General features: G+C 52.1%; 1 protein-coding gene across 1 annotated transcript in view; it reads left to right on the top strand.

Annotated features, from left to right (window-relative positions):
- Positions 1-10081: 10081 nt before the first annotated feature.
- The window catches only part of TMEM132B (transmembrane protein 132B), a 223336-nt gene continuing 211904 nt past the window's right edge, over positions 10082-21513 (top strand). Inside the window, exon 1 of the mRNA XM_031506201.2 lies at positions 10082-10316. Within this exon, the coding sequence (XP_031362061.1) occupies positions 10232-10316 (85 nt within the window). The 5' untranslated portion in view covers positions 10082-10231. The remainder of the gene's footprint in view (positions 10317-21513) is intronic.

Genomic DNA, 21513 nt, shown 5'->3' on the forward strand with positions numbered 1-21513 from the left:
GTGCTCAGAGTGCCAGAACCCCTGAGAACCTCCAGACATCCAGGAGAAAAGGCTGAACACATTTCCTCCCCAGCTGAAGAGTTTCTGCCTTTATTCCCTGATGCAAAACCTCAGTTACCACTGAGTTCTAGATGAACTAATTACTTTCATGTACAAACAGGAGGAAGAGAAGTTTTTAAGCAAGGCAGAGCCTGGTGTGACAATTCTATTAGGTTTTGGTGGGTACCTGCTTGACCTGTAAATTGAAACTCCAGAAAGTCTTATCATGGTATTTAATTTTCTGTGCTTCAGCAGCAGGGGGTGAAAGGGGGCTAGAATGGGTTTATTCAGATATGAGACAAAAATAACTATTTTTAAAAAACGGCTCTAATCAGTCAGAGAGCATTTTTCAGCATTTTCTTTCTGTTCTTCTCCCTCCAGCCTCCCTGGCTGCTGTACCAGGTTTCTGTGTTGACAGGACAGATTGGCTTGCTGGGGTTTGTGAACTCCTCTGCCTGCTCCACGTGCTCGTTTTTCACTTTTGGGATCACAAACATCCTTAATGGAGACCTGGAATTGCAAAGGTGGAGTTGGGGGTGTCACATAATGGCCACTCTGAGCTGCCTCACTAAGAGGCTGATTCCAGGATTTAGGATCCCTGGAAATGCCATCTACGGATGCTAAAGGCATTAAGGTAATTAATAATAAAGAAAATGGCACGCTGACAGGGTTTGGTAATAGGTAACGCACCAAAAACCTGGGAAGAAGGATTTTGGTGGGAGAGAGTGACATAATTTACTGCCCCCCTCCCAAACCTCCCACACATTCATTATGCCTTAAATATTCTCACGCTGAGTTTTTTCCAATGGTCTAATTATAAACTTCATTATAATTGTTCATTAGTTTTATTTGGTTCAATTAGCTTAACAAGTTGCCAAATGAAATACAAGGCTGGCAATTAGCTTGATCTAATCGTAATGAGCCACTCAAACTGGGTCACCAAATATGTTCCTTTATAGCACTTCTCTTTTTTTTTTTTTCCAATTGGTGAACAATAACATAAATATTCAGAGCATCTCCTGATCCAAGGAGTGGAAATTTCCCACTCATTTATTAGAATAGAAAAAAAAAAAAATCAATTGTTCTGCTCCTGGGAGTTCAGCAAGGTGCAGGGAGGTTGCCCTGGCTCACCCAGAGCTGAGCGGGGCCACCAGTCCCGGCCCTGCGGAGGAGTCACTGCCAGGAGGGAGGTCAGCTCTGACCTAAGCTCTGTTATCTCCTCAGAACCCCACAGAATTCCGTGTCGCAGTGGTTGGTGGCAGAAGGGACCTTGAGGCATCACCTGGATGCCACCTGGGCGGTGCCAGCCACGCCCTGGCAGGAGCTGCGGGTGGAGCTCAGGTGGGCTGAGCTTTGGGCTTTGGGCAGCCCCAGAGCTCAGTCTGAGCCCTCTGCTGGGTTCAGCCCTGCCCAGCACCTGGTTTTGCTGTGACTTTTGGATAACCCCGAGGTGACTTTTTGTTTTTTGCCAGATTTCCCTTTTGTCACTCAGTGCTCGAATCTGCTCCCCTTAAGCAGCTGCTTAGCAGCAGCTCCTGGCTCCTACGGTCCGGTGGATTTACAGCCACCTTTCCCAGGAGCTAATTTGGGCAAGAGTGATAATTTGGTATGAATAATTCCTCCTGCACGTCATGTGCATCACATCCAATTCTCAGGGGCGAGCAGCACCGGGGCAGCGCCTCAGCAAACTGGAGGCATTAACAGGCTCAGGCCTGGATTTGGATTTCTCTGGGATCTTGTCCTGCATCTGGATGGAAACACCATAAAACATTAAACCAGCACAGAGACTACAAGCACCTGTAAGTAATTCATAAAACACCGCAGTGAGGGCAAGCTGGTGGTGCCAAGTGCCAGTCCCAATCCGAATTTCCCTGCAGAATACCCACCGAACCCATCCCTGACACCAGTTTGGCGACCTGCTGATACGAACTCCTAAAATTTCACCCAGGCTCCTGGCTGCATGCAGGGAGGGGGGTCAGAAGCTGCAAATCCCAGCCCTTGGTGCTGGCTCTGGTCTCTGGCCCCACCAGCCTGGTCGCCAGCAGCTCGCATTAAAGGGAGAAAATTCACACCTCTGCTTTTCACACCACAGACAGCTCCATCAGCTCCTCAAACACCACCCAAAGGCATTGCTGGGTTTAATGAAGGCACCCAGCTGCAGCTGGAGATGCTGCACGAAGCACAGGATTCCATGTTTTAGTGGAATGATTCCCTGATTAGTGGAATCATTCCCTGATTGTTTTCCACTCCAGTCTCCGTGCCCCGAGCAGCCTGTGGGCGCTGCACCCCGAGGGCACTGTGATGTCCCCTGCCCGCGTGGGACGGTGGCACCAGGCACCAAGGACCCATTCCAGGCACTGGGATGTGCCTGGTACCCTCTTGTGAGAACCCCAGCCTTGCTCTGGGGTCTCATATGGTGGTGAAATTTCTCCTCCAACCCGTGATTCCAAAGAAAAACTGCTCAGGCTCTTGCTGTTCAGTCTCAGGGCAGTTTATTGTGAGTTATCGAAAAGATTTTCTTCTGGGGCTGCTGTGGTTTGCTCAGAGCTCAGGCAGAGGCACACACACACCCTGACATCCTCTCTGCCTGCTGTCTTCTTCTTCTCTCCCCACCCAGGGCTGCTGCTATCTTTTATATGATATATTACATATTACATGTTTATAGTTTTCCCCCAATACCTACTACCTATATTACAAAGTGCTTTTCTACTCTAAACCAATCTGTGAATGCCAACATCACCAAGAACATGGAGGTAAGGAAGAAGAAAGAGCAAGGACAGGATCAGCCCACTTTACTCCATCTTAGAACTTCTGACCCCCATGTACAAAGTAAAAACCCCCCTATACAGGTGCTAAACCCCCTTGTACAATACTAAAAAAAAATTCCCCTCTACTTTGTAATTACTTTTACTATACTATCTAACCCTTTGTGACTGCTTGTTCCACCTCCAAAGTTGGTAACTCATTCCATGGCTCAAACTCAAAATCACAGCTGTTTCCAGCTGCCTGCCAGGGTCTAAAATGCTTTTGACCAAGGCCTGGAACCTCTAAAAATGTCTGAGAGGCATTTTGAGTTCCGACACCCTCTGGGCTGTGAGCCTCTCCCTAGGCCAGCAGGACCCAGTGCCAGCACTTGAGTAAGTCCTGCTAAGAGCATCGCTGCTCCTAATTCACTCTGCCCACTCGATATTAGTTTTATTCCTGCTGGGTTTAAATCAGGCAGGGGCAGATGTAAACAGGCTTGTAATAAGCTGCGGAAATCGCAAAAGGGCTGCGTGACACATGGCTTTGCATTTGATTCAAGTAGTTACAGTCATCATATCCATTAATTTTTGTAGTGCTCCTGGGAGCAAAAGTCCCTCCTTTTCATTAGAGAGACCCGGATTTCTAAAGATCCCGGTGCTCGACACGGCCTGCTTGGCACTCACGCTGTGAAAAAAAATCCCTTTGTTTACACAGCTGATGGCCTGGGTGGGACCTGCGTTTTATTTACGGTTCTGCGATGCTCCTGCCCCGAGCTCCGCTGAGAGGCGAAGGCGGGCGGCATGGCTTAAAAAAATAAAAATAATCATAATATAAACAAAGCAAGCAAGCAAGCAAGCAAGAAAGAAAAAAGCCATAAACCCACATATATTCCAGGCAAAAAGGAATTGTCGGTGTGAATGTTGAAGCGCAGCGGCGACACGGATGACGGGGCTTCGAAGGCTCGGGGAGGAGGGAGCCGGGCGGATCCCGGTGCCTCGATTAGCGAGGCGCCCTCGCTCCCTTTCTGTCTCCGGGCTGCCTCTGAAACAGCCCCTTGGAGGGCTCCAGCCTCGTCTCGGTTTAGCTGGAGCGAACACGAGAGGAGGACCGGGGGCTGGTTTTTGGCAATTTGGAAGGATGGGATGTGACTGGGCTGGTGCAGCCCGGCCAAGGCTGGAACCCCCGGCAGCTCTGGGGGAAGCACCTGCCCGTTCTTCTCCTGCTCAGTTTTTAGGGGTTTTATTCTGTTTCTCCCCAGGACTGAGGGGCTCCCGTGAGCTCTCCGGGACTTGGTGGAAGCGGGGTTTTCCTGCTCCATCCTTTGAGCCTCTCCGGCTGGAGCCTGCGGGAGGATGGGCACGCTCCCTCCAGCCCTTCTGTGCATCCCACTGCCCGGGAGAGTGTCCCGCTCCCCCAGCGCCCTCCCGGCCCTGCCACAGCTTCTTCCGAGCTCACAGAGACACAGGAGCGAAGCCCCTCTGTTCCCACAAGCACAAACCCCATTCCTCTGCCTCTGAGCCCCTCTTCTCCCCCTCCTGTGCTTCCCAAGCAGAGGAGGAGAGGAGACATCGCCAGCGGGGCGTGGACCAGGCACAGGAGCCCCTGTCCTTTGCAGGTGGCTCCTGCTGGTGGCCGGGCTCGCCGGGCAGGGCAGGGGGCACGGCTGGTTGCCCCACAGCTGTGGGCAGTCGCCAGTCTCTGAGCATTTCCAGCTGGCCTCACACACGGATCCTGCCGGGCATCCCCCCGCACCTACCCCATACAGGTGTTTGAAATGACTCAGGGAGAAACCAGCCAGTCTCCTCTCAGACCTGTCTTAAACCAATTGAATGATCTACAGGTGAAGAAGGAAGCAGAAATTACGGCAATTCATCACCTTTTAGTCTCTGCAGGTGCTCGGCGGCACCACCATTCCCCCCGCTCCGCGCTTTTCCTCCTGGGGGTGATTAACCCGCTCCCTTCTGGCGAGCGAAGCCCTCTCACCCTCTGGGGAGGATAATGAGCGAGAAGATGATTAAAAGGAGCAAAAGCCTCAGCAGAGGAGCGCTGTGATTCAGCTCCTGCTGGCTCGCAGGCTGGCTGCCTGCCGGGGCTCCGTGAATCACTCACCTGTGACTCAGAGCGGCTCCTCCCCGCTGGTCCCCTCGGTTCCTCCTCTGGGGATGGGGCAGGGACAGATCCCCGGAGGATCCCACCCTTTGTATCGGGGCACAATGTTCCAAGGCCGCCGGTAACTTCCAGCAGCCCCAGCCTCCATCCAGCACCCCAGGGACTCATAACCCCAGTGATTTTCAGCGTTGCTCAGTGGATGCCATTAATTTTTGGCGGAATCTGAGCTTTCTCTAACACTTTGTTGCAGCTTGCAAGCAAGCAGTGGGCAGACGTGGTCAGTGGGACAGCCTGGCTTACGATGCTCAAAGTGGAGCAGGGTTTCCTCAGATGCCCCAGTGGCAGAGTTTCTGCCTCTCTGCACACACAAGACTTAAATCTCAAGCTCCACATCCATTATAGGACAAGGAAATTGTCCTATAATGTTTGTGCAAAGCACTGATCAGTATCTCGTGCTGTGCAGAGCTCCAGGGTTACTCGAGCTCCTTATTCCCTCCAGGAAATCAAGGTCTAAACACAGCTCTGGATCTGGCCCCCATCCTTACCTCCCCTTAACTCCCAGCTGCTGTTTTGCCTCCTAATACCTTAAGGCATCTTTAAAATTCCCATTCTTTCTGTTCTCCTAGGGGCATTCCCCAAGCCTCCCATCTTTTGACATGTGAGTGATGTGAAAATCAACAGCTTTCTGTAATGCTGCAAAGTCTTTCAAGTCTTTCATAACACAGGTTGCCTCTGTGTGCAAAGTCACGCCAGCACAAAGCAAGTGTAGCAACATCCCACCGGAATAACTTAAAAGAAAAATCTCCTTTGGGAAAAGAATTATTTCGAGGATCACATATGGGAGGCCCAGATTACAGCACCATGGGCGGCTCTGCTGTCTGGGCTCTCTCCCCACAAACCTTTGGATGCTCCCACACCAGAAGAAGACAGGGAGTGACAAGCCGTGCTGTAAGCCAGCTAAGGAGCTTGGAAACGGCTCAGCATTGATCTGGAAACCAGAAACCCCCGGCATGAGCTGTGCAAATTCACTCAAGGAGCACTCATTGTCCTGTTGCTCCCGTGAGGAAGCTGTGCTCCAGCAGCTGGCTGTGATTTTGGTGATTTAGCTGCAGTTCCTCCTCACGCTTTTTCTATCTCCCAATAATCCCCTTCTGCTTTTCCAGGCCTCCTTTTTTAACCTCAGCGAGGCAAATCAATGCTGGTTGCCCCTGTAGTTGTGATCAGCTGGGTCTCCAAGGGGTTTGCCCCCGCTGCTCCCCAAAACACCTCAGCACCCCCAGCTGTCATGGGAGAGCTGCTGTGCCACGGGCTCACCCCACAAGGTGCTTTCTGGTCTGCAAAATCCCCAATTCTGATGCATTTTTCCTATGAGGTCTTCCTTTTACATGTTAATTTGTACACAGCCCCTCGTGTTCAGCCCAAAGCCGACCAAGGAGTTTATTGCTGTTTGTATTTGGTTTTGTTTTGGTTTGTTTCTTGCAACACAAACGAGGGAAGCTGTGGGAAGGAGCGAGGGCACTGCCAAGGAACCTTCCTACAGTCTGCAGACACCACTTAATTCATGTTTCCACTTCATTCTTACCAGAATATTGCCTTTCATTAAAAGGCAGTAAAAGCATTAAAGCATTTTGTAGTGGACGGAGAAGACCTTACAGCTTTATTGGGCTGAGAGGCACATAATGGACCACTACAGCTTTACTAACATCTCAAGCACCAGTTTGGGGAGTAAATTTTGGAAGAGCCAGCCTGGTCCTGCATGGAACAAATGGGATGGGGGATGAGCACCTCTCAGCCAGTGCACCTGGATCTCTGCAAGCGGGATCACTTCCCTGTCAGCACTTTGGCAGCCTGCAAAATTTCTCACTTTGGGTTTTCTTTCACATGTCGGATACAAAATCCCACTTTAAAATGTGCAGCAGTGCTGGAGTAAAGTCTAAATGCCTCCCAGTGCTGCCCTAAAGGTGAGGCGAGGCCCTTGGCTGCGTGCAGGGTTTGGGCTGGTGAGGGGGACAGGGTCCTGTGTTCCCCAGCTGAGGCTCAGCCCTGAGTTTGAGCTGCACAAGGGAATTGTTTCCCACTTCCCTGTGCCCCATAACTCCCCTGAGCCCTGCTGCTTCCCCAGGGAGTGCAGCTGAGCCACAGGGCAGAGCTCACACAGCTTTGGATGCCCCTTGCACACATCACACAGTGATCCTCCTCCCCAGGGCCAGGAGCAGTCCCTGTACCTCCAGCTGGAAAACCCAAGATCCCCCCACACTCCCGAGGAAAGAAATGGGGTGTCTAAACCAGCTGATCCCCTTGTTTTGGATCGCCAGATTTCCATGAGCTGCTGAACGTTCCAGTTGTATTTTATTAGATCAGGTACTGACAGCAGACAGCAAGATGCTCTTCATTACTGCCTTTTACTCGTTTTATATACTTATTTATTAGTTTTAGGTTCTTTGAGGAACCCAAATCTTTGGGTTCCTCGAAGGTTTTGTTTTCTCCCCAGCTCTGTGGGTCCAGTTCCTCCAGCCTGAGTTGATTCCCAGGTGCTCTCATGCAGCTGTACTTGGGAGATAAGCATTTATTCACGCTCATGTTTGTGTGGAGCGGTAAAATATTAGAGCTAAATTTTTTATGACATTCCTAGGAGTGGTTATGGAGCAAACAAGATTACAGCAAGTACTACAGAAAAGCTTGTTTATGCAGGGAGGGAAAAAAATCAGACTTGGAGACGTGTTTGCAAAACTCTAGGAGAGCCCAGGGGAGGGGTTTAGAGTTCCCTCTCCTCTTCCTTCCCTGCCTCGCCGCTCTCACTGCGAGCACAGCGCAGCTCCCGGCGATTCGGGCGGAGCGCCTTGGGAGGAGCGGAATTCCAGCTCCGGCACTGGGATGTGCTCGCATTCCAAGGCAGAGCGCACGGGCAGCGCCTGGCTCCGCTGGCACCGGGGCGATGCCGCTGCTGCGGCTGGCACTGCCCTGGGCACGCTCCTCACCCCGCTGCACATCCTTGGGGTGCCTTGGGCACATGCTTGGGATGCCTGGGCACATCCTCGGGGTGCCTTGGGCACATCCTCGGGGTGCCTGGGCACATCCTCGGGGTGCCTTGGGCACATCCTCGGGGTGCCTGGGCACATCCTCGGGGTGCCTGGGCACATCCTCGGGGTGCCTGGGCACATCCTTGGGATGCCTTGGGCACATCCTTGGGATGCCTGGGCACATCCTTGGGGTGCCTTGGGCACATCCTCGGGGTGCCTTGGGCACATCCTTGGGATGCCTGGGCACATCCTTGGGGTGCCTTGGGCACATCCTCGGGGTGCCCTCCAGCTCCCGAGGCTCCCTTCCCACACCTCTGGGCAGCCCTTTGCACACCCCCACCCTGCTTGGGGTGCCCTTTGCACACCTCTTTGGACACTCGCACACTCTTTGAAGAGTGATGCCCCTTGCACAGCCTTTAGAACGCCCTGACACTGTTCAGGATGCTCTGCCATTGTTCAGGATACTCCCACATCCCACGGGATGCCCTTTGCACGCCCTTTAGAACGCCCTGATACTGTTTGGGATGCTCTCACCCTGTTCAGGATGCTCTCACACCATTCGGGATGCTCTGACACTGTTCAAGATGCTCCCACATCCTCAGGGACGCCCTTTGCACATTGTTCAGGTTGCTCTCACACCATTCAGGATGCTCTGATATTGTTCAGGATGATCTGATACTGTTTGGGATGCTCTGACATTTTTTGGGATGCTCTGACGTTTTTTGGGATGCTCTGACATTTTTTGGGATGCTCTGACATTTTTTTGGGTGCTCTCACCCTGTTTGGGATGCTCTCACACCATTCAGGATGCCCCCACATCCCGCAGGATGCTCTTTGCCCACCCCCGGGATGTTCTCTTACTGCTCGGGATGCTCTTGCAGTTTTTGGGATGACCTCACTGGTTTTGGGATGCCCTCGCAGATTTTGGAGTGCCCACACACATCTTGTGATGCCTTCACAGATTTTGGGGTGCCATCACACATTTTAGGATACTCTCACACATTCCGGGGTGCTCTCACACATTTTGGGGCACTCTCACACATCCCGGGGTGCCCTCGCTGTTTTTGGGGTGCCCTCAGACGTTCCGGGCCACCCTCACAAATTTTAGCATTCCCTCACACATTTTGGGGTGCTCTCATACATTCTAGGACCCATCCCGGGGTGCCCTGGCTGTTTTTGGGGTGCCCTGGCTGGTTTTGGGGTGCCCTCACCCATTCCGGGGTGCCCTGGCTGTTTTTGGGGTGCTCTCACCCATCCAGGGGTGCCCTGGCTGTTTTTGGGGTGCCCTGGCTGGTTTTGGGGTGCCCTCACCCATTACGGGGTGCCCTGGCTGTTTTTGGGGTGTCCTCAGACATTCCGGGGTGCCCTGACTGTTTTTGGGGTGCTCTCACCCATCCAGGGGTGCCCTGGCTGTTTTTGGGGTGCCCTGGCTGGTTTTGGGGTGCTCTCACCCATCCCGGGGTGCCCTGGCTGTTTTTGGGGCGCCCTGGCTGTTTTTGGAGTGCCCTGGCTGTTTTTGGGGTGCCCTGGCTGTTTTTGGAGTGCCCTGGCTGTTTTTGGGGCGCCCTGGCTGTTTTTGGAGTGCCCTGGCTGTTTTTGGGGTGCCCTGGCTGGTTTTGGGGCTCCCTTTTCCCAGTTTTCCCCCGTTTTTCCCAGTTTTCCCCGTTTTTCCGCGCGCAGTTCCGCCGGCGGCCGCCAGGGCGCGCGCGCGCTCTTTGCGCGGCTCGCGGCCGGCGCGCGCCCCCCCCTCAGAGCCCCCCGCGCGCCGGGGGAGCGGCACCGGCACCGGGACCAGAACCGGGACCAGAACCGGGACCGGCACCGGGACCGGCACCGACCCCGCGGGCCGCCGGCCACCGGGCCGAGCCGAGGCCACGCGGGGCTGCCCCGCTCGCCGGCCCCGGGCATCGCGCATCCCCCCGGGGAGCCGAGCGGCACCTGCGGGCCCGGCCCCGCTCAGGTGAGCCCCGGCACGGCCCGGCACGGCCCGGCACGGCCCCGGCACGGCCCGGCACGGCCCGGCACGGCCCCGGCACGGCGCCCGCTGCCCCGGGGGAGCCGCCGCTGCTGCGATGCGGCGGGGGCGGCCGTGAGCGCGGGGCCGGCGGGGACCCCCCTTCCTTTTCCTTTTCCCCTTCCCATTCCCCTCCCTTTTCCCCTTCCTTTTCCCCTTCCCATTCCCGTTCCCGTTCCCGTTCCCCTGCCCTGCCCTGCCCTCCTCCGCGGCCGGAGCGGAGCGGGCGGGGAGCGGGGGAGTGGTTACGGGCTCCCGGCCCCCCCGCCCCGCTCAGCCGCCCCTCTCCAAATAAATCAGCACCATGACTACTTCTGGGCATGGAACAAAGAGGATGCTCTCCCGGGGCCCCGCGCTGCTCCTGGCGCCGCTGCTGCTCCTGTGCCGAGGTAACCCGGTCCCGCCGCCGCGACCCCGCCACTGTGCTCCTGTTTGTTTCGTTTGCTTTTTGTCTTCATTCCCGTGTTTGTTTTCAACTGTTTGTGTTTATTTCATAGCTGCTCCCTCTCCCGCTGTTATTTAGGGCCGTCTCCCCCATGCCAGCCCTCCCTCCCCTGCGGGAGGAACGCGCTCCCGGCTCCGTCTGGGGCGCACCCAGGAGTCCCCATCCAGCTCCGCTGCCCCACGCGTGTCCCCTGTCCCCACGCGTGTCGCGGGCTCCCGGCCCCCTGCGCGGAGGCTGCCCGCTGCTTCGGCCGCTGCCGATTTGGGGGGGGGGGGGAAAGGAAAAGTTTGGGCATGCCGGAGCTCTGGGGGATGGAGAAGGGTCGTGGGATTTGGGCTTTCCCACGCGGCAGTGACCCCCGTTCCTCCCCGATGCGCCTCGCTCTTTCTGACTACCTGTGGGCGCGGGTGGGGGGAAAGATGTGCAGGAGCTAAACCCCTTCGGTAACAAAATACTTGTGCGACCTTTTTGCGCTTATTTCCGAGAAGGACGGGTTTCGGTGGGCTGGCGGCGAGCGGGGTCTGGCCCTTGACTGGGCTCCGGTGGGATTCCCTCATCACGGCCAGCTGCGAGGCAGGGAGTGAGGCTGGGAGATGCTCTTCCTCTGTTATTTTATTTTTATTTTTTTTCATTCCCCCCCCAGCTGGAGTTGGGAGCAGCGTTTCGGGTCCAGCTTAGGGTGTTTTATGGGGAAGGGCTCACCCCAGGCTGCCAGAGCGCTGCCCCTGGGAAAGTCTTTAGCAGGACTTCACTCTGGGGACGTTCTCCTCTGCCTGCTCCCGTGAGCTCCCTCGCAGATGCTGTTCCTAATAAACAGGGGTTGTTAAAAGCAAATTAATTAAGGTGCATCGGTGCTGAAGTTGCTCGGGGATTCTTTTGCGCTTACTGCTTCTCGGGACGGTGCTCGCGTTTGGCCGTAGCGTGGAGCTGGGGCTGCTGGGGAAACTTCACGGGGGGTTTAGGAATATGCCTAAATGCAAGGATTTTAGGTGAGAAAGGAGCGATCCATGGGAAGGGGAATAGCAGTAGCTGTCGCTCTTGGGGAAGGCACAGGGAAGGCTTTGTGGTGGGGAAGTGTTTTAGGAAAGGTTCCTACAGGAAGAGCAGGAACGATTCGCTAGGAAGGAGGCATCAACCTTGGGGACACAAAGAAGATGGACAGCAGGGGCTCCTTGCTCTGCTCGCCCCAAAAAGCACTGCTTGCCCCTGCCCTCCAGCCCCCTCCTTGGCTGGGCTGTGTTGCAGCCACGGCGGCACCTGGAAATCCTCCTGAGCAGGACACGGAGACCGGGCTGCAGAGTTTGGGGTGCAGGGCATGGAAAATGAGGCGCAGCTTGTGGGGACTGGGGCACCGAGCACAGGACGGAGGGCACGGGCTGCCCGTGGGTCGGCACTGCCCCACGGAATGGTGGCTGCCCGTGGGTCGGCACTGCCCCACGGAACGGTGGCTGCCCGTGGGTCGGCACTGCCCCACGGAACGGTGGCTTTCTGTGGTCACTGCCATGCCCTGTGTGCCGTGCAGCTCTTTTATTGAGGAGGGAGTTAGGCGCAGCAAAGGAGCAGGTTTCCGGGTTTTTTTTGGTTTTTTTTTTTTTTTTTTTTAATCTTTTTTATTTATTGCTTTGACATATTAATGCTAATCTTTTCCCTGATATTCCCCCCTCCCGTCTCCTCCTGTGTGGGTAGCTACCATGGTGAGATTGGGCTGTGGGTGTAATTCTTCCAGCGCTCTGAGTGCTTAAACATATGGAAACCCACTTTGAAACAGTTTGTGGCTGCAAACCTACCGACGAATGCATGCATGCATCCATCCCTCTCCGCTGCTCTGAGCCCTCCCTGCTCAGTGTGCGCGTCAGGAGCTCGCAGCGCGCTCTCAGCTCGGGCTGTGAATAACCAGCGCCTTCCCCGCCTGCGCCTCTGCTCTCCCGGCCTCAGCATCCTCCTGTCCCAGCCTGGCGCGGCCCGCAGCGATGGCCGTGCCTGCAGAGGGGCTCTGGGGTCAGGGCAGAGCTCCTCGGAGAGCGGCGGAGCCTCCCCCGGGGATCTTCCTGCCGCTCCAAGTCGCTTTTCTCCCCTGGATTGCAGGGGTTAACGAGCCGCATCTCGGTTTGGGCTCTTGCAGACGGGAGAGACACCTGCACGAGTCACGCCGCGCTGCTGCCATCTCCGCGAAGCTCGCAGAGACGCTCGCTTGGGCTCTTGCCATTTTTCTCTATTTATGTGCCTTCGCTCCCTCCCTTCCCCCTTGCCGGGGCCGGCTTTGGGCAGGCTGCGATGCGGGGGACCGAGGCTGAGTTTCCGCAGCCTCCTCAAAGCGGGTGGCGTTCGTTCGCCTGTCAGGCAGGTTCCCTGAATAGCTTTGTGAAGGTGCAATTAAGAGATCACTCTGCTGCCCCGGCTCTGCGGCTGCTGGCGAGCCGAGGGTGTGCGTGTGTGCCTGGCAGCCCGGTGCCGCTCACGCTGAGCCCGAGGATGTCTCCGGCTGGCAGCAGGCCCCCGCTTGTTGCTGGCATCTCGGCAGGGTTTTGGCCGCCTTCCTCGCTGGCGGCGGCGGAGCTGTCTCCGAGGTTTTATATGACTAGGTATCCTGCGAGCGAGCTGGACGAGTTACCTGGATGTTTTGTTTTGCTGCCCGGTGCTGTGTCACCGGCTGGCTCCGCTGCCAGGGGCAGGGCAGGGTCGGAACGCGCTCCCCCGGCCCCGGGGGATGCTGCTGGCAGCCGGGCGTCGGGAAGGACCCGCGATTGCTTTTACACTCTGGCTCCAGGGGGGCGTGGGTGGAGAGACATGATGCTTATTTTATTATGTGTCCCTGTGTCACTCTACCTAATATGGAGACACTTTTTGTGCAGAGACTCTTTAGGAACAGAAATGAAAGACCTGTATTGTCTACTGTACAATAGATTTGCAGATCACGATCGTACAAACTGTTGAAATGTCGGTTATTTTCCCCAGATTAGTGCAGATCTCAACATTTTATGCAATGACTGTTTAAACTGAAGTGGGGGATAGTGGGCTGGGGGTAGAAGTCTGAAATTATTATAGTGCCTTTTGCTCCAGCATCCATTAGAGCAGAATATTTTAGATACCCTGATTTTACTTCCCATCAGCATAAATCTAGACCAGCTGCTCTGAAGTCGGTGAAGCTACTCTGGATTTATGCGTTGCTGCTGCGATTGGTATTGGGCTCTCTGGGAATGCAGGAGGCAACTCGGTGACTTACCCTGCACAGAATTTTTCAATTCAAAATCTCCTGTCACTGCTGCTGCAGCCTCCTTTGTGTATTTGAAATGGGGAAGTCTCACTGGTTTTGGGTTTTGATTATTTTCTTCGATATGTGTGGCTTGGTCATAGAACTCTGTTCACTAACTCTGGCTGATCAATAGAGGCTTTTGTGGTTTGAATACCAAAATAGCTACATGAAAATATAAAAATCAATTAAATGCAATTAATTTGCTGTATTTTATTGCTGGGAATGATAGTCACTCCCAACCCTATCATCTGTGTTTAAAGCAGCTTAGTGTGGCGAGGAAGGTATGAGCGAGCCCAGGAGCAGCTGCAGGTGGTCAGAGCAGAGGGTTGGCAAGACTGGGACAGGGTTTGTGTCTCGGGAAGGATTTTTTGGATGAAGGATGCGCTCCTGAGCCAGAGATGGCTCCATTTATTTGATTGCTGTGCTGGGTTTGCCATCATGGCTTTGGTCGCTCTTTGAGCCCAGGCAGCAGTTTGGAAGGCACAGTCCCTGGGCAAGGACTCCCTTGTTTCAAAGTGCCTGGAGGGAAGAGTCTGTGCTCCACGGAGGTGCACAGGGATTTGGGTTACACAGGGCTTTAGGCTCTGCAGGGTTTTCCCATTGGTGGAGATGGAGATTCCACCCTGCTGGCCCCACGCTGAGTCGGGCTCATCCTTCCCTTCTCCATGGCTCCTCCATCTCCACAGCTCCTCAGAAATGTCTTTTGCAGCCAGGCTGCTCAGGGGGCCCGTGCTGGCCGTGTCCCTTTGCTGAAAGGTGGAGGAAGGAGTGTCATTACTCCTGATGTTGGGTTTGGCAACACGTGCTGCTTGTCCTGACCTTGGTGGCTGATGCTGGTACAAAGCACAGGTTCTGCTGTGATGGAAGGTGGCTTCCTTCGTGAAGCTCTGTGCTTCGTGGAGGTGGCTGCAGACCTGGCCTGTCTCAGAGGAGCAAAGGGGAGCTGGCAGCCCCCTCTGTCCTGCACGAAGCAAGCAAAACCAAGGTCTTCTGCCCTTAATAAACCTCCGGGTGAAAGAGAAGCCACCCCACCAACACAAATACCGTCAGCTCAACAAATTTAATTCCCCGATCTTGATTCCCCATTCCCTCCTTGCCTAAACATAACGAGTGCTAGCTGGTGACAAGCAGTGACTCGGATTGTTGGCAGAGCTGTAGCTCTCAGCCCTGTCAGTGGCTCAGCGATGTGCTGGCCCGTGGTGCTTCCCCAGCTGCCACGGAGGCTGTGGGGTGTGAGGCACCGTGTGGTGCTCTAGATGTCGTGGAAGATGCTTCGCTTTCGCGCTGCCGGGAGTTCCCAGCTGGCATTTCAGAGGGAGCAGCTCCCACGTCAGGATGGGCAGGCAGAAATGACAAGCAAAGAGGTCCCTGGAGACAGCTTAGGGGAGGGGATGGGGATTGCTCAGTGTCTGCTTTCCCTGGGTATTCCCACTGCCCTCCGTGACGTAGAGAGCTGTGATGGGAAGGAAGCCAGGGCTGCTGGAGTGTGTGTGCTGGGTGAGCTCCTTGTGCAAGGACTTTGCTGCTTGGGCAGTGCACAAATTCGCTTTAGTCTCAGGTGCAAGGTAAATATTAATGTTTTTTCCACGCTTCCCAAAAACTCTCTTGCAACACGCTTTGAGCTGTTCTTTGTTTACATAAATGTTTCTTTCTGACAGCATTCAGAAAGCTTCATGAATTTATGATGTGCTCCAGATTCAAGCACACTTTTTTCCTTTTCTCTTTTTTCCTTTTTTTTTTTTTTTTTTTTTTTTTTTTTTTTTTTTTTTCCCAAAAACACTCTTTCCTCCCAAATTTTGGTGATGAAATGGCAGGAGGAATACATATTTCAGCAGACTGTTGGGAGGCAATGTAAACACCATCTTTCATGGAAAATCAGTTTGTTCAAGTTCAAAAGCAGCCCAGCCTCTCCACTTGATCAATTTGCCTGTCATAGGAGATGATTTTAAAAGTGGTGATTATGTCCTATCTTGTCTCTTGCAACTTCAGGCAAGGAGAGAAAATTAAGTGTAGCATTTGATTTTAACTCTGGTTTTTTTTTTTTTCCTGATATTTTTTGGTGATGGTGGTAGTCAGAGAGCAAGCAAAGGGGTGCCCTGAGGGGTGAGGGATGGCCAGGAACAGAGGAGTTTCCACGAGGCTGCTGTCTGCTGAGTAAACTAATTGGAAACTGCACTAAACCAGCTCTGCTCATGTCACCGTGCCTGCACCAGCTGGCCCTCAGGAGCTGCTCTGCCCCATGGCTTCCCCAGACCAGTGGCAGGAAATGGGCTTTTAGTGACAAAGCTGCTAAATCCTGGTGAGCTCAGTGCTCTGAGCTTGCGTGGCCACGTCCTCCTGCCTTGGGATGCTGCTGCCATCTGCTTAAAGGCTGTGCAGGGACCCCAGCTCTGGTTATGGGGAGGGGATGGTGTGAAACCACCCGTGCTGGGCAGCTCTAGCTTGACATCGTGATGGAAAGAAATGATGGAAAAAACTCCACTGATGCAATTCTGTGGGAATCCAGGGCTTCCCTCTGGCTGCCCTCGAAGGTCTGGGACCCTGGCAGGGGTCAGGAACCCCCCCTGGACAGAGCCCCCAGAGACACTGGCTGTGATTTCTGTCCATGGAAAAGAGTTTTCAATCTAACAGGATGAATTACAAGCTCTGAATGTTTGATATCAGTAATAATTAAGTGTGGCATGGGTGCAAAAGTAGAATTTTAGGATTCTAGATGAGGGGTCCAAAGGGGACAAGATGGAGGAAATTGGGTGTGCCTTGTCCTTTTTCTCCTTCTTCATGCCCTCCATGTCTCACTGTGGTGTTGGCATTTTTCTGTTGGTTCAGGCTGGGGACACACTGTCCAACGTAGGTGACAGATATTGGCACGTTATTGTAAATCCAGCCCAGGGAGTTTCTGGTGTTTAATGTTTGTAACATCCCACTGAGGGCAGAGCCCCACACGCTGCCCTGCAGGACAGAGCTGGGCAGGGCAGCAGAACATGTGAGAGATCAACAGAATAAGTAACCTTAAAAACCAACATAAATTAATTACAACGTCTTCTTTGGCAGTGAGGCTGAAAGGCAGAGACTTTTACAATCTCGGGATCATCAATAGCTCAGATTCCGACACAATTCCAGCTGGGGCTAAATGGAGAAGCAGGGATGGAAATCCTCATTCTGGCCAAGCCACGGGGCTCAGCAGGCTCCAGAAATGGTGTTTGCACCATGGCATGTGTGGGAGGTGGTGCCTCTGGCCCTGTGCTGAGCCCATTGATGCACACATCCAGGCTGGGAGAGTTTAGCTGTGGGCTGAGGGAGCCCTGGGGATCAGCCTGAGGAGGAAAAGCATTTCTGCTAGAGAGGGGAGAAATGTAATCCTCATTACCTCAGAAATAAAATCCTTCAGAAGGATTGAGAGGTGCACGTATCTTTGAGTTCTTTTGTTTAGCTTGTATGGAAACATTTCAAAAACAGATGGCAGAGCAGAGATTTATTTCCCGTTAAGTGCAGAGGGCTGGTGCACAGGACCTTATCTGCTTGTGGGCCCTGTAATAAACCTGCCAGCAGGTGATTTAAACTCAGTTTTTCTGATTGGGAGAGTAGTGAAAGGAAGAGGGTTTATGTTACTTAGGAATTTTATGGCCAATGTTAGATTTTTAAGATGCAGGAATGATCAGGGCATGGCTCTGTAGCACCGGAGATGTTCATTTCTTTAATAAAGGACCTTCCCTGAGTCAGAAAAATGAACCCTTTTCCATTATTTAGCAGCTGAGCTGCCGTTGCTGTTTGCATGAGTGACAGACACAGCTACTTTATATCTCAGTTTAGGAGTTGTTGTCAATTAGCCCCAGATTTTGCTGAGCAGCAAGACTCTTGTCACAATGGGGGAGGAGGGCTGTCTAATGGATGCTGCAGCTTCAATAAAGAACGAAACTCACACCAAAAATAAGACAGAGCCCCTGTGCCCTAAAAGGGAGCCCTTGAGCAGATGGAGCAGGTTTCTATGCAATAAGCAGTAATTAGAAACTCAGTAAAGAGTTGATAGCTGCTGACTGGTCTTGGTACCCAGATTTTTGTTTGAAAAAGGAAAAAAATCCAAGATGAGTTTTGGAAGGAGCTGGTCTGGATGTCTGTGTGGGGCAGGTCCCTGGGCAGTGTGAGCACCTGGTCTGGTGAAAGACAGCAGGCACCCAGCCCCAGTGCCTCTGTCCCTGACCCTGTGCAGGCTGAGATGTCACGGGGGGTTCCCAAGGGCACTCGGGAGCAGGGAGCAATGACACAGGGGCTGATTTGTCTTTCACTGAAACAGGCACCCAGTGAAACAGGCTTTTAGAAGGTTGCACCCAGAGAGGATGGTAGGAGCTTTCTGGAACCAGCAGAGCTCTCTCAGGGCAAGCTCAGAGTCTCCAAATCATGGGGATTAGCACTGGAAAAGTTGGCAAATAAGCTGCCTTTCCCATCTCTGGAGGTTGGGTACAGCCTGTTCCTGAGCACGGCTGGTTTTCAGCCATGCAGGACTTCTGCTGCTTCCCTTGGCAGAGTCTGCAGCCCATCAGACCTCTCCTCCATTCCGCCTACACTTTTCCTTCTCTGCTTCATTCCATCATTTATTGGATGACCTGAGTTCCCAACTCTCTGTCCCTACCACCCATCCAAAGCTGAGTCCAGGCAAATCTATTAAATGGGGACAAATGCTCAAACAAGGAGTGGGAAATGCTCAAGAAAAAGAGCTGGGTCTGGCATTTAAATATCCAGCATGTAAATGCATTTACAGCTGGAGGTTATTTGGAGAAGAGAGGCCAAGGACTTGAAACACACGTGGTGATGAGCCATAGATTATGCTCTGAAAACACTCAGAAGGCACTTGCACTATCTAATTCATCTCCCACTAAGACATTCTGCTCCAAGGTGTTTGGAAATAATGGAGTAGCTTAGATACTAACATTATTAAATCCTCATCTCTGACAGCTATGAAAATTAATATACAAAGGTTTCTTCCACTTTTTTTTTCTTAATGCAGCACAGTTACTCATTTCAGGTATTTTGCTTAGGAGTAGCCCACTGAAAGTTATTAGCATGAATATTGCTGCAAAAAAGGCTTAACTCCATTAAAGAGGAAAAACAAGCACGGGATAAACAGAAGATAGCATGAATTTTATTAGAGTTGAGACATTTTTTTCTTTTCAAATATTAATCATTAATCATTCTTTCACCTGTAGATCTCAACGGGCTTTAGAGGAAAAAGTGGGTACCATGGAAGCCCTTGTCTGTCCTCTGCATCATCCCCAAGAGGTGCCCTGGGGCAGCAGCCCAAAGTCTAAGCCCTGCTGGCAGGGAGAGCAGAGCTGTTGGGTGAAGCTGGGCCCTGGGGTTATTTTTTGATGGGTTTTGCTGCTGCTCTTTAGGGAGTGAGGCTCACCTTGGGCAGAGGTTGCTGAGGTTTGTGGCCAGTCCATGAGCCCTGGTGTGCTGAGCACAGCTCAGCCCTGGCTTGTTCTGGTGCCTGAGCTGCTTGGCACCTCCAAGCCCCATCCCAGGCAGTGCTGAGGCTCTCTGTAAGGGCTCTCTGTCTGCCCTGGCATTGGCACTACCTGGTTCTTCTGCTGTGTTTGGTTTGCACCAGCCCATTACCATTTTTATGGGAAGTCATAAGCAGAAATGAAGAGCTGGAATTGTTGTTCTGTATTGCTAAAATCAAAAACAGCCCTAAAGAGGAGAGCCCACATGGTGGTGCCCATCTCATCACCTTGGTGGCATGAAGCTGGACAGGCCGTGGGGATTGGGGTATTTTCAGGGACTGCACTGAGGAGCTGTTCTTCAGACATGCCCTTTTACACCCCAGTGTCCATGCTGTGCACCTCATTTCACTTATTATAGTGTCACAATGAGATTATTGGAGTCTGGGGGACAAGTACCAGCTCCTGGGTGCAGCTTCACCTGTGTCTTCTTGAAGTGTCCTGCTCATCCAGAGTTAGAGCATCTCCCTCCCTTTCTCTGAGCACAGTGCAGCCCAAAACATTAAATGTGTAAGAAGGCTTTATTGCATTTAACCTCATGGGGACAGCCAAAGGGCACTCACAGCTTTGGTTCCTGCACCAACCAGCAAATCTCAGATGGATTCCCAAACTGCCCTAGAGCCTCTGAACCCTCCTCAGAGGGCTGAGAGCTGGAGCAGCCCCAGCTCTAATGCATATCTGTCAAAATGCTCACCCCTGAGGTGTCTGGGAATTGCTGTGGCAGACTCCACTGTGGGACCTCATCATCTGAGTTATTATCTCCAGAACACAGTTATCTCCCTCAATGGCAGTCTCCTATTGAAAATCATCTCTTTCAGCAGGGCACTTGCATTTATTTACTGTGCTGCTTCTCCCATTAGTATAATCATTACTCCTTGGACTGGGTTTGAATTCAGAGCATCCCACTGTGGTACTTAAAGAATTAATTACAGTGATGAAAGAATTCCTCTAAAGACTTCTATGAATTGGTCTGGTTGAAGTGTTTTAGCTTTGCTTCAATTGGTGCAGCCCTTGTCAAAGGATGGTGAGAAAATGCATGGGTCAGTGATTTAGATGAGGTAAATTATGTTAGAAAAATTGATTTGATTTAGAAAGTGAGCTTTCAGATCACAGGGAATTGCCTGCTCCTTTCTCTGCCGTGCTGATTCTCCCTGAAGATGAGCAGAGACAGATAATTCGGGGTTAAAGTAAGTGGTTCTTGTAAAAGGTTTGTCAGAGAGCGAGGAGAGATGGGCTGACACACATCTTTAGATAAACCATTATTGACCCCTATATTGCTATCTGTGCATCAGCTGGAGTTACAGATGGACAGGAGTGCTTATAAACACGCTCAGGCAGCTCATGTGGCTTGCTAAAGAACGAGTCCTTGTTTTTAGGTTTGGCTTTTGTTTTTCTCTGCCCGGAGATGGTTTTCCCAGGCAGCACGCTGGGGTGTGTGCTTAGTGCTGCCTCAGCCAGCTCTGCATTGCCGGCTCTGTGCTTAGTCATTCCTGGGGCTGGCACTTTGCTTTTCCCGAGGTTTTTCACTTCCTCGGACCAAAATGTGTTTCCTCCTTCCTCCCTTGGCTTCATCTTAGAGGGGCTGCGCTGCCTGGGCTGCGCTGGGGCAGTGTCCCCTGGGGGATGGTTCCCAAAAATCACCTCCTGAATGAGCACTTCCCTTCCCTGCATGCTGAGCTCTTCTCCCGGCCACTGCCTGTGGGAGTGCTGGGTTGTGAATGCAAAGAAAAAGTTTAGCTAGAAGTTTTTTTATTTTTTTTCTTAATTTAAAAAAATCTTAGGTTTCAGCTTTTTTTTTTTTTTTAACTGAGGAGGAGTAATACTTTATAAAGTTTTTTATATAATTCTATATAATTTTTTATAAAGTTTTTTATTCTTTATTTTTTAAGGAAGGGTTAAAAGTTTTGATTTTTTGAATGGTTTTTAGTTTATATTTTTAATTTTTATGGGTTTTTTTTACTTTTTTGTTGGTCTATTGTTGGTAGATTTTTTTTTTTTTTTTTAGAGAGATTTTAGGAGGGGAATGTAGATATTTTAGATTTTTTTTTTCTTAATTTGTAGGGAGTTAGTTTAGTTTTAGGGTTTTTTTATTTTTTGGTTTTATTTTAGTTAGATTATAGAGGTTTTTTTTCCTCCATGGGCCAGGCAGGGGAGAGTCTGTACTGCACTCTGACTGGAACTAAAGAGAGAAAGTTTCCCTGGGAGTTCTGGTTTTTAACCCCTCTGTGTTCTCAGAGGCGTGTCCAGCCTTCAATTTGTTAATCTAAATGTTAATATCTAACCTTAATTACTGACTGGCTTGACTTGCTTTTTTTTTCTGAGAAAATTCTATGTCAAACTACGACAGGCTGCTGGCTGGGGACCCACACTGCTCCTACCATCCCTGAGCT

The sequence above is a fragment of the Lonchura striata genome, chromosome 18 (assembly GCF_046129695.1).
Source record: "Lonchura striata isolate bLonStr1 chromosome 18, bLonStr1.mat, whole genome shotgun sequence".
In the NCBI taxonomy this organism is placed as follows: Eukaryota; Metazoa; Chordata; class Aves; order Passeriformes; family Estrildidae; genus Lonchura; species Lonchura striata.